This window comes from Suricata suricatta, chromosome 6, assembly GCF_006229205.1.
Source record: "Suricata suricatta isolate VVHF042 chromosome 6, meerkat_22Aug2017_6uvM2_HiC, whole genome shotgun sequence".
NCBI classification, from domain to species: domain Eukaryota; kingdom Metazoa; phylum Chordata; class Mammalia; order Carnivora; family Herpestidae; genus Suricata; species Suricata suricatta.
Genome location: NC_043705.1, coordinates 721,897 through 734,246, shown reverse-complemented (window position 1 = coordinate 734,246; position 12,350 = coordinate 721,897). Strand labels below are relative to the sequence as shown.

At 55.9% G+C, this 12,350-nt stretch overlaps 1 protein-coding gene and 1 long non-coding RNA gene across 2 annotated transcripts; both read right to left on the bottom strand.

Moving 5' to 3' along the window:
* Nucleotides 1-3,829: 3,829 nt before the first annotated feature.
* On the bottom strand, nt 3,830-5,503 carry LOC115293780. Its single transcript, XR_003909591.1, has 2 exons — nt 4,709-5,503; nt 3,830-4,617 (listed from the first exon to the last, which is right to left on the bottom strand). It is a non-coding gene; the product is annotated as an uncharacterized LOC115293780 (long non-coding RNA).
* Nucleotides 5,504-10,078: 4,575 nt separating this feature from the next.
* On the bottom strand, nt 10,079-11,819 carry RNF187 (ring finger protein 187). The gene is made up of 4 exons (XM_029941469.1): nt 11,739-11,819; nt 10,944-11,036; nt 10,529-10,750; nt 10,079-10,397 (listed from the first exon to the last, which is right to left on the bottom strand). The coding sequence occupies exons 1-4, from the start codon at nt 11,802-11,804 to the stop codon at nt 10,395-10,397; spliced, it is 384 nt and encodes a 127-aa protein (XP_029797329.1). The 5' UTR covers nt 11,805-11,819; the 3' UTR covers nt 10,079-10,394.
* Nucleotides 11,820-12,350: the final 531 nt, after the last annotated feature.

Below are 12,350 nucleotides of genomic sequence, written 5' to 3'. Positions count from 1 at the left end.
CTGGAGACGAACCATGGACTGAAGGGGGAGGGGGAGGGGGGAGGGGGTGATGGTCATGGTGGGGGGCACTTGTGGGGAGAAGCACTGGGTGTTACATGGAAACTAATTTGACAATAAACTATTATAAAAAAATAAAAAATAAATAAAATAAATAAAATGCAATACAAAAAAATGACTACCACAATGTGTTCAGCCATAGCCACCTTCCCATATAGATATGGTAAAATAATAATAATAATAATAAAAGGAAAATATTTCTCCCTGTGACCAGAACACCTAGGAGCTAAGTTTCCTATAGATCCCCATGTGAGCATTACCTGCAGTTATTATATGCTGCTATCAGAGCCCTAGCGCTTACTCATTTATAACTGCAAGTGTGTACTTTTTGACCACCTTTCTCCAGTTCCCCCTCCCCCCAGCCCTTACCTCTGGGAACCACAAGTCTCATCTGTTTTACTAGGAGTTTGAGTCTTTTTCTCTTCCTTTTTTTATCTTCCACATGCAAGTGAGATCACATAGGATTTATCTTTGCCCGACTTACCTCACTTAGCATGACGCCCTCAAGGTCCGTCCACACTATTGCAAACAGTGTGACCTCCATGTTGTTTAGGGCTCAGTACTATTCTGTTGTGTGTGTGTGCTTCCAAATCACATCTCTTTTATCTACTCATCCACCCATGGACACTAAGTTGCTGCCATCACGTGGCTGTTATAAATAATGCTCTACGAACATGGAGGTGCAGACATCTCTTCCAGTTAGTGTTTCTGTTACCTTTGGATATTCAGCAAAACCCTGGATTGCAAGTCACTTGTTGAGTGTTCCAGAAGACAATCAAACATTTCCAATAAATTGTAACTTGCTCAATAAGACACATCTTGCAATACCATGTAGTACGTGACGCCGAACATCATATGATCCCAACTGACCCAACGGATCTAGAAATTCGCTTTGCTATACGAGGGCTTTGGATTACAAGCATGTTTCCAGGATGAATTATGCTCACAAACCAAGGGTTTATTGTATTCCCCTAAGTGGAATTCCTGGATCATAGGGTAGTTCTATTTTTAATTTTTGAAGGCTCCTCCATACTGTCTTCCACAGTGGCTGCACCAGTTTACACTTCCATCAAAGGTGCAAAAGGGGTCCCTCTTCTCCATATGCTCACTAGCATTTCTTATCTGTTATGTCTGTTATTCGTTCTCCCTTTGATAATAGTTCTCACAACAGGTGTGAGGGAATGTCTCATGTGGGTCTGATTTGCATTTCCCTGACGACCACTGACGTTGAGCATCTTTTCATGTGTTTGTGGCCATCTGTGTGTCTTCTATGGAAAAATGTCTATTCGGGTTCTCTGCCCGTTTTTTAACTGGGTTATTAGGGGGCTCTGTTTGTTCTTGTTTTTGTTTTTCAGCTGTATGAGTTCTTTTATGTTTTGGATGTTAACTCTTTATCAGATACATGGTTTGCAAATATTTTTCACATTCTGCAGGTTGTCTTTTGAATTCAAAAGTGATTAACTTTGTTGTGTGGATTTTACCCCAATTAAAACACACACACACACACACACACACACACACACACACTCACACAATGGCAATCCTTACTCCAGAATTCAACTTGGGAACATTTACAGGATGGCCAATTGGCCAGAAGTCCTCCTTCCATCCAAGCAGATGCTTCCAGTCTTCAAGTTCAGACACATCCAGGTTTTCCACATGCCGTGACTGGGTGTCCGTCCCATGTGGCACTTTTCTGCATTTTGCACTAGGAGGACCTGTCAGGCTCAGCAATGTCCTGGCCTGTGTCTGCTTCCCTGAGCCTTTCTGACCAACCCATCCTCTTGGGAGGCCTGCCCACCAAATAGAGGAACAGGAGATGCTCCGTTGGTCCGGCCACCTCCGCCTGTCTACAGAGCACTCCTCCCCAGACTCACAAGGGCGTGAGCTGTAAGAAGCCACCGTCCTCTGGGATTCTCTGCACATATGTGGCAGGAGCTTCTGATACCCTACATCCAGACTACGTACCTCCCCAGAGACTCTGGTCTCTGTCAGAATCTCACATGGGGACTCAACTCCGTTTCTGGTAGACGAGCCTCCGTGGTCCTGTGACCCTAGAGTGTGATGTGGGGGAGGAGCCAGTGGGATCTGATGAGAAGAAGTCCACAGCGATGCCCAGAACTCCACGATACACCCACCACGGACAGACACATTCAGTCCATACAGCTCTGCTGCTGGGAAGGGTCACATAACATCTCTAAGCTCCAACAACCTCTTCTGAAATGCGTGGAAGTGTCATTTCCTGGTGCCACTGGAAAGCAGAACTCCTTGCAAGTGTTCTGGAAGCAGTCAACTACAATTCACAGGGAAGGCAGTATCGTTACACTGTCATGAGGAACAACAGAATGCCAAACCAGGACCAGTAGCACCCAAGTGAAAACAAAAACAAAAACAAAAAACACAGACAAAAAATTAAACAATTTTCGCAAGGAAAAAAAAAGTCAGTCAAAACTGACCTGTTCAGGGCAATCTGCCTGTAGGTGAAACACACACAGGTCAGCATTAACTTCAGAAAGCGTGGAGTCCAGGTACTTGCCTGCGGGGTGCAGAAGGGGCTAGAGCAGCCAGGGCTTAGAGGCCCAGGAGGCCAGAAGGAGGAGGCAGTAACAGGGTCCTAGAACGATTTGGGTTTGTTGTTTTTTTTTAACCTGCTTTTTTTTTAAATGTTTATTTATTTTTGAAAGAGAAAGAGACAGAGCATGAGCAGGGGAGAGGCACAAAGCAAGCGAGCGAGAGAGAGAGAGAGAGAGAGAGAGAGAGAGAGAGAGACTGACAGAATCTGAGGCAGGCTCTAGGCTCTGAGCTGTCAGCACAGAGCCCGATGTGGGGCTTGAACTCACGAGCCTTTGAGCTGTGAGACCATGACCTCAGCAGAAGTCGGCTAGCTTAACCGACTGAGCCGCCCAGGCGCCCCATTATACCTGCTCTTCTTGCAGGCTGACCTGTTGACCTAGGTTTCTTCGCTAACTCAGCTAACAGGCACCTTTAGACTTCTCCGCTTCTGTCCTGGTTCAGAACGGGCCAACATGGGGCCCACGTGACTGGGAGATTCTCTAGGAGCTCAGATGTCTGTGACAGCCCAGAAAGGGGGGGTGGGGGCGGGGGAACCAGAGGAAGGTCACCTGCAGTTTCTGCATCCTGCTAAAAGCAGCTAGGTCCTTTGGGAAACAAAAACCATCCTGGAGGGGTGCCTGGGTGGCTCTGTCAGTTGAGAGTCTGACTTTGGCTCAGCTCATGATCTCCCAGTTCATGAGTTTGAGCCCCATGTCAGGCTCTGTGCCTCTGTGCCGACAGCTCAGAGCTTGGGGCCTGCTTGGGGTTTTGTATCTCCCGTCTCTGCTCTTCCCAGGGTCATGCGCTCGCTCTCTCGCTCTCTGTCTCTCTCTCATAAATAAACATTAAAAAATGTTAACAAAAAAAATAAAATTAAAAGTTAAAAAAAAAAACTATCCTGTAAGCGCACACATTTTGGGGCTTTACCTTTCTCTGCGTCCCCGCATCCAGGGATGCTGGCTGACTCCACACGTGGTACTGGGCCAGACTCCGGGACGCTAGATCAAGGCTCACCTCTGAAGTCCTCTGCGCCAGACTGTGTTTCAGGCCATGGCCACTTGGAAGGACCTAGGCAGGGCTCTGAGCTGCGGAGCGTACAACAGTAGGGGGGGAAAGGGGGGATGGATGGCAGGGCAGGGGTAGGGGGGTAGGGTGATGTTGCCCTCAACCCTCCTAGGAGTCCCTGGCCAGGTCTGAAAATGAAAACGACAGAGACAGATTCACAAAAGAAAAGCCTACGACTTCATTTAATAGAAGGTGTAAGGAACACACAGCCTTCCTAAGGAGACAGATAGGAGTATTGAAGGCTAGGCTCCAAGAAGAGTGCGCAGCCCTGGAGGAACAGATTCAAGAGCCTGAGGTTAGCGTTGTAGGGGGGGAGGGGGCTCAGTGAGGCCTGCCTGCTGATATTCCGGGGGTCCTTGTGTCCGGAGATAAAGCGTTAAGGGCCTGGGTCATTACCAGCTCATGTGCCAGCCTTGCCTGTAGGACTTCAGCTGCACAAAGACAAGGAAGGACAAAGACTCGACACGAAGAAACACAACAGTAGGTTTCTGGCTATGTGCTCGGTGCTGCAGCAGCACGGCCTGGATGCTGGGCAGGACGCCGCCCGCACGATGGTCCCGCCGCCCAGCAGCTTGTGGAGCTCAGGTCACAGCGGGTGGCCAGCTGCAGGCAGCGCGGGATGATGCACACCCTCTCCCCGGCGGCACCTTGCAGTCCGGAAGGCCGAGTCGGGTGCCGGCCGGTGGATTTTATATTCGGAGAGCGCCGCCGCTGGATGCTGTGTTCACCAATGGAGTATGAGAACCCTGCATCCCTGGAGCCACACTGGCTGCTGCGCGATGCCGAGTCCTGAGCCTCCTCCAATCAGACGACACCCGGAAAGTCGCTTCATTTGCATACAGCCGGGGAGCGCGGTCCTCTCTGCGCTCCCCGAGCTCGAGCTTTGGAGACCAGTGCGCCCCCGGAGGTCGGAGGGCCTCCAGTTCGCCTCTGCGGGCTTGTCTGGCACAGGAATGGAACTTTCGGCTCGGACACACTTATCGAGACCCCGTTCAAGCTCCGCTTTCCTCCGAGGTTTGTGACCCCGGCTTACCGGTGGGACGTGCGGTGACCCCGCAAGAGCCCGAAACGGGGAGGAGACCGGCGGGAAGCGCAGAAGCACGAAGCACCAGAGCGGCTGGTCCTGCCAGAGTGTCGCCCAACTCTCGGTGGCCGCGGCCCAGGTCAGGCGCTGCGCCCCAGCCGTGCGCTCCGCCCGGCGGTGGCTTTAGGGCCCTCTGGTCTCCGGAGGCGAAGGGGTGGTCCTCCGGAGCCTCGTGATCAGAATAAAATCCTTACAGTTAAGGGAAGAAAGGAGGCTGCGCGCAAGGGCAACCGGGAGAGGTTGCCCGTGCAGAGCTCATCCTTGGTCACAAAACGAATTCAGTGGTGATTTTACTGTGGAATTGAGACCATTTACAAGATGATAGTTCTGCACAAAGGAGACAGGAGCCTGTATCTATGGCCCATATACTGCGTTTTCTGCTTTTTATGTAAATTTGCCCATTCCTCTGCTCAAAACTGACCTGGAGAAATAAGACTGTGGAAATGGTTGTCGTGTCCTTAGAAAGTTTAATTCCGACTAGTTGACATACTTGACCGTTTGTTTTGCTGATATTTTAACTGATACTTCTTCCTTTCTAATAAATGGTTTTATACTTTCTTGGCTCACTAGCACATCGCTTCCTGGAAAAAGGTTTAATAAAACCCGAGTCCACAGGATTATCTTCAAAAAGTGGTGGTGGACTTCAGAGTATTTGTCTCATTTAAATTCAGTCTCCAGGGGCACCTGGGTGGCTCAGTAGGTTGAGCCTCTGTCTTCAGCTCAGGTCATGATCTCACAGTTCATAGGTTTGAGCCCCACATCGGGCTCCCCAAGGACAGTTCAGAGCCTGGAACCTGCTTCAGACTGTGTGTCTCCCTCTCTGCCCCTCCTCTGCTCTCACTCTCACTCTCAAAATAAATAAACTTTTAAAAATAAATAAATTATGTCTACAGAGTAAGATTCCCATTAGGAAATGAAGCACCTCAACGTTGATGAGCCACCTGACCAAGGGGGCACCTGAGCGCCTGGGAGCTACTTTGCTGCTTTTTTATTTAAGAGTATTTCTTTATTTTGAGAGCGCAGGTGTGATGGGGGAGGGGCGGAGACAGGCAGAGAGAATCCCCAGCAGGCTCAGCACTGTCATGGCAGAGAGGCAGCCAGGCTCCATCTCACAAACCTCAAGATCATGACCTGAGCCGAAATCAAGAGCCTGACACTCAGCCGACTGAGCCACCCAGGCTCTCCTTTGCTGCTTGCTTCTGCCCAAACAAGCGTCACTTTCTGACTAGTTTCAGCTGTTAACCAGTTGTGGCCTTTTGTGCCCCTCCAGGAACTGTCCTTCCCTGAGAAGACGCTGCACACGCACGGTGTCAGGTCGTGGGATGCTCTGGGGACAGCAGCTTTGGCTCCTGCTGCACCTGAGAGCCCTGAGGGAGGCCCAGGGCAGGGAGCTTCTGGAAGCAGCTGCCTCTAGAGGCCCCTGCCCAGTCTGGAGTCTTCAAGACAGGAAAGAAGGAAAAAGAAGTATTCCAAAGGGGAAGGGCAGAGGAAGTCCCCAGAAATCTGCATGGGGCGTCCTGGGCCAGAGAGACACGCGGCGCCTCTAAGTTTGGACCAGCGCACTCACATGTTAAAATCAGCACCTGTGTTCATTTATTGCAGTCCCCAACCCCTTGCAGGATGTGCACCGTTGTCATCTCAGGACCCCCTCCCCCAAACACACACCCACTTCCACACTGGAGGAGCCAGTTACAGAAATCCTAAGGACTTACACCATCCTGGAACCCGACTTTCTTCCCCAGGCGTGAAGTTCTGAGTTAGGTAGGGAGCCCCCCACACACACCAGTCCCTACTGGGCCACCTTGGTACCTTTTCCTCTGCTTTGCTGTCACTTCCTTTATCCTCATTGACTCCCCAGCACCCCCCAGGAACCTACTCAGACAGGTACCACTCATCTGTTCCTGAACTGTTCTGCATGCACGCATTTTAAGTTTCGGTGATAGTGCTGTCCTCTGGAGGGTTTTTTTTAATGTCTTATTTTATATTTGAGAGAGAGCAGAGCAGGGGAAGGGCAGAGAGACAGAGGCAGAATCCAAAACAGGCTCCAGGCTCCAAGCTGTCAGCACAGACGCGGGGCTCGAACTCCTGAGAGCAGTGAGACCATGACCTGAGCTGACATCAGAACCGACTGAGCCACCCAGGCACCCCAACAGTGCCATCTTATACTTAATTTTCTTATTCTTGTCACTCACCATGGTGCCCCAAGCCAGTCCGAGTTCCCCTGTGTGTAGCTCCTATGTCCCCAGGACCCCTGCTATCCATGGCCTCCGTCACCATTTGACTTCCCATCTCCCCCTTGCTGGCACTGGTGTCTGCCCTGCCAGCCCCCTCCCCCAAGATGACAGAGCATCGAATGCCCGCGCGCGCATCCCCCTGTGGGCCTGGGGAGGATATCTTTGCAACAGGACATCTGTAAGCAGGGTTGCTGGCTCCATGGTCACTAAGCCACAACTCTCGGGACATCTGGGAGCTGAAACCACAGAATGAGGCAGAGAGCAGGGGTGCAGGGGGGAGGGGTGCGGGGGGAAGCCGGGAGAGGCGCTCAGATGCCCTTCCCCAACCGGACAGTGTGACTTCCAGGCACTACTGAGTGAGCATTTTCTCCCTGGGCTTCGCAGCCTTCTGGCTCCTCTCCTGCACCTGCCCCACCCCGCTGCCTGCAGGTCTTCAACCCCATTACTCTGGGCTTTTCCTGATCTGCAGGAGCTTCCTGCATCGTCTCCAGATGATCGATGTCAGCTGTGACAGTGCAAGCCTGCATTAACTCTGGCCGTGGGACGCCTGGCTGGGCAGAAGAGACATTTTGTTTAAGCCTGAGCAGGTCACCTGAAGGGACCATTCCAGGCCCGGGTGCCCCACCCTTGCTTGCCAGCGGCAGGAAAGCACTGACACTATTCTCGTGCTGTGACCCCCGCCCTACCGCGGGACCCCCAGCACCCATGGGGAGAGGGTGGGTATCAGTGCCCAGGTCTGCACAGCCCCACCCTTCAGGAGCCACAGCTGCATCCGGGACACCATCAGCAGCCGGGTCTCTCCCCAGACATCTCCGCTGGTCTTGGGCAGGCCGTCGGGCTGGGGCATCCCCCGGGCACATCTCCGCAGGACCAGCTCCACCGCACAGCCCCACACTAGCAGCCGGCCTCTCAATAAGGGACCCAGGTCACACCCGACCTTCTCAACATTACAAGGTTCCTTGACTGTCCGAGGTGCACCGCCCCCCAGAACATGCTGGCATCCAAGGCTCCCTGGAGTGCAGAGATGCAGGATAGTGTAGTCCCGGCTGGGAACCGAACCCCTGGGGTGCCTGCCTGTGTGCCCAGGGGCCCTGGGCCGCTCCAGGTGGTCTGACCACGTGACGTGGGGCAGGCGCTCTGGTCCGCACCGGGACTCCACAGCATCTCCGTGTGGCGCACTTTTACTGGACTCCGCTCCCCACCTCTCACTTCGGCTACCCTTAACCTGCCTCCTCTACCTGTGATAAACTGGTGAGTTTATCGGTGAGTGCCACAGTCTCTGTGTGCTCTGGCAGCTTCTCTGGCTAGTCACCAAGCCTGAGCGGGGCCCCTCTGACCTCCCGGCTGGCCTGCCTCTCCTGTTTACGGAGTTTACTCTCTGGGCCACTGTCCCAAGCAGCGGCTGCCCACACCCCGTCAGGGCGTCCTGACTCGCATCATCCGGGGTCTCATTTCTGCCCTAACTGAACTGGAGCGCCACCTCCCCGGCCTGACCACCGATGGTGTGGGCATCTCCTGCTACGCTGCTGTCCTGCACCTGGTGAATCAGCCCCCAACGCGGAGTGCGAACTGTCGCCCCAGGGGGTGGCTCTGCTCCGTAGACTCAGCACCCCGCAAACTAGAAACAAGCAGGTCCACCCTGGACGGATAATGGGGACCGGAGGAAAAGGCATCTGGGCACTGCCCCAAAGGAGCCAGTTTCCTCCAAGTGCCCCTGGTCTCCCAGAAGACAAACCGCTTCTGGGCTTCCCGGCAGAGCCCTGCCTGGATCCCCTCGCCCCCGCCCCCGCATGGACGCGGACCCAGTTGGCGCGGAAGGACGCACACGCGAACCCACGGAGAACTGGGGACCGTGGCGCAGCCGAGCTCACATGAGAGAGCCCTGCCTGTCACACAGGGGCTTGTGAGGCCACCGCACAGTTTCTGTAAGACGTTCGAGCGCAGACTCGAAGGCGGGAGGACAGCCCGGCCGTGCAGACATCTGGAGGAGCAACACTATGCAGAGGGGAATAGGGGTGCGCTGCATAGGGGCGCCAGACGGTCAGCAGGGAGCAGGCGGTGGGGGCGCTTGGAGGCGCTGACTACTGGGTAGTGGGCCTGCCTGGAGCCGCGGGCCATCCACACCGGAATGTTCTCGGCCTGCCAGGCACAAGCCAGGGGGGCTCCCTCTGGTGCCCTCCCCACGCCCACCCCCACACCTAGAGACGGGATGCCTCTAGCGCCCCCTTATCTGAGGAGCCAGGATCACTTATGAGGGTTACTTGGCCCTGGTCCTAGGGTTTGCGTGTCTCCCAGCAGGTCTCCAAGGAGGAAGAGGCAGGCAGGCAGCTGGCCGGGGTCACTCAGCGGAGGTGGGGAGCCCATCGGGGAGAAGTCTCATCCACGGGAGCTCCCGGCGTGCGGCACTGTGGACACAGCACGTCCCTGGAGACCCTCTGGGCAGGGAAGGAGGCAGGCGGGAGGAAGGACTCCAAGCAACCGGGCAGAGCAAGCCCTCTCCTGGGCTCTGTGAGCCCCGCCGCACCCAAACTCTCAGAGACCGGGGCTCTGGCGGGCAATGTGGGAACGCACCTGCAGACCTTAAATCTGCACGATCCATGAAGGCTCCCAGCCTCAGCCATCCTTATTGGCCCTGTGTCAACATTCTGGGACCCCACGTCCCCGTCCTTGTGTGCTGTGTCACTGTCACCTGCACTAACGTACACGATGATGCTAGCACTAAGTCACAACTTTGCCACTGTTGTCTGTCGGGAGAAAACATGAAGCAAAGGGAGCCAGAGGCAGAGCGAGAGGAAACACAAGAGTCAGTGTGCGGACCTGGAGGTGACCTGCACCCACACTGGTCCTCTGCCCAAGGATGGATGCTATGGGGAGCTCCAGCCCGCCCTCCCCGCCCTTTCCATGCACGTACACCCCAAATTCAATCCACTCTGGATACCCCCACGCATGTACAGAGGGTCTGGTCTGCGTGTCCAACACAACAGCCCCATCATGGGTGGCATTTAAATGGGGCAGGTGCCAGGCCTGCACAATCAGGGTTGCCCAGGGACAGCCGCAGACCACAGAAATCCCGGGCCAATGAGACTCAGTGGCAGCGACAAGAGCTTTATGAAGAGTGGGGATACACTGGGGTCAACGGCACCCCCACTACAGGTCTCTATGGTAAAATGGTTACGGTCTGGGGAACATGAATACCCACAGGGCAAGGGAACAGGGACACCACTGCAGTCTTGGCCCTCCCAAGGCGGCCACCTGTGGTATGCGTCCTGCGTGTGCACCTCGGTGCAGGCACTCGGGGGTGAAGGTCGCCGCGGTCCAGGAGGAGGTGATGGAGGAGCTGCTGGGCACCAGGCCAGGGTGGATGGAGCTGTAACTGCCTGGAGCCAGCAGAGGGCAGGACATCACTGCAGGGGGAGGGGCAGGGGTGGCAGGAGAGAGGCGGCTGCTGTGAGAACACCCAGGCCCCAGGGCCCAGGCACCTGCTGCCGCCTGCCCCGGCACCCTCCCCTGGGGTTCGGACACAACGGGGGCCCACCTGCAGCAGCATGCTGAGCCCCAGATTGCGGTGCCTCCTCTCCAGCTCCGAGACGGCCTGCAGCAGGGACCCAAAGCGATCGGCAGCATCTGCGTCCTCGTCCTCTGGGGACCCCTCCTCTTTATCCGCCTCCTGCAGGAAACGCTCCTCCTCCTCGGCAAAGAAGGCCCGAAGCTTCTTGTAGTCGGTCAGGGCCTTCTTCCGGCGGTCCATCACATGTCCCTGCAGGGCGGGCGGGCAGCAGGAAGGGGCGCTGTGTCCCAGGGCTAACCCTGGGGCCTCCCGCCCCACCTCCGCCCACCTGGGGAAAAGGCTCAGGCACAGCTCGCATCACTCAGCTGCATCCCAGCCGATCGAGGCCAGGTTCACACCCGCACCCTCTCCCTGGGCGGACCCCGGGCCGGAGGACACTTGCCTTCCACACGGCTGCGGCGGATTCAGCCTGGCCATGCAGGTCCCGGGCGTCATTCAGGTCTTTCCGCATGATCTCCACAGACCCCTTGTTCTCCTGGAAAGACACTCTGGTTACCGGTGGGTGCAGTCAGAGGTCCAGGGTCCCCTCACCCAGTCCCAGAGCAGACTCGGCAAGCCTGTGGTAGTGCCCTGTCAGGCTCGCATCAACAGACTGCAGGGTCCAGAGGGGGTCTCAGGAACCCCGGCTAAGCTCTCCCCAGAAGGAACACTGATAGGAAAGGGTGTGCTAAGAATATAACCAGGTAACCAGACACAAGGCCATCCCCTGAGGTCTCCAGTGTTACCGTCACCAACAGAGGAATGAAGCATGGTCTTTCAAAGGTGTGCTGACCTACACCTAGGGTCCCCCAGCAGGAGCAGAGCCCAGCTCCTGTCCACCTGCTGCAGCCACAGTGCAAGCCCTGCCCACCACCCACCAGTGCCACTGCCCAGTGCTCACAGGGACCCCAGGACCCACTCCCTGATAGTTTGCGGCCATGCTCTCTCCTCCCTCCCCTCTGATGGGCAGGGACCACACTGTCTCAGCACCAAGAAAGAACCTGTCTTTACTCTCTAAAATAACACTGTGCCCCCAGCTCTACCGGGGTCCCCGGGGCCTAGCTGCACCCAGGTTTGTCCCCAGGGTTAGGACTCCCATGCAATGGTCCACTGCACAGCCAAGGTTTCAGAACCGAGGGCGTGGGGGTCACGGGAGCCAGTGGGAGAACCGTCTGAATAAAAGCGGGAGGAGGCGCACTGGACCACAGCAGGAGACAGCCAGGCTGAGTGCCTGGCCCAAGAGACGGAACCTCAGGGAGGGCATAGCCAGCGGGCAGTGACGTCACCCCGGGAGGCGGGGCAACGAGGTGCGGTGAGTTATGGGGCTGGGGCCGGCAGATGGACACAGTCTTCGGGTACTGTGCAGGGAGGGGCGGAACTGTGAATCCGGGCTCAGGGGAAGGAGCGTCGGAGGTGGGGAAAGAATACGGTCCAGGGGTGGGGCGGGCACAGACGCCTTACAGGGCTGGGGGATAAGGGGAGAGGGCGCCGTCCGGCGGAGAAGGAATGGGGTTACAGAGCAACGTCTGGCAAATGTGTAACCGAGCACAATCCAGAGTAGAGGACCCGGGTTGGAGACAGGGTACCGTCAGAGGGTTGGGGATCCCGGAGGGATGGAGGGCTGGGCACCGGAGACTGGAGTGCACCCTCTAGGGCTAGAAATCCGGGTTGGGAATGAGGGACAGGACACCAACCAAGGGCGGATGAGAGGAAAGCTAAGCACCATCCGGGGACAGGGACTCAGGCTGGGGGGAAGATGGGGAACCCGACACCGGCGGAGGTGTGGGGGGCAGGGCCCCGGGATTCGGGC

Bases quoted from the DNA above. Each gene is read 5' to 3' on its own strand.
- RNF187 (XM_029941469.1), bottom strand. From the start codon at position 11,804: ATGCCCTCCCTGAGGTTCCGTCTCTTGGGCCAGGCACTCAGCCTGGCT. The intron at 11,037-11,738 runs GTGCGCCTCCTC...GTGTCTTTCCAG, and splicing joins CTGTCTCCTGCTGTGGTCCA to GAGAACAAGGGGTCTGTGGA. The intron at 10,751-10,943 runs GCAAGTGTCCTC...CCCGCCCTGCAG, and splicing joins CCGCCGCAGCCGTGTGGAAG to GGACATGTGATGGACCGCCG.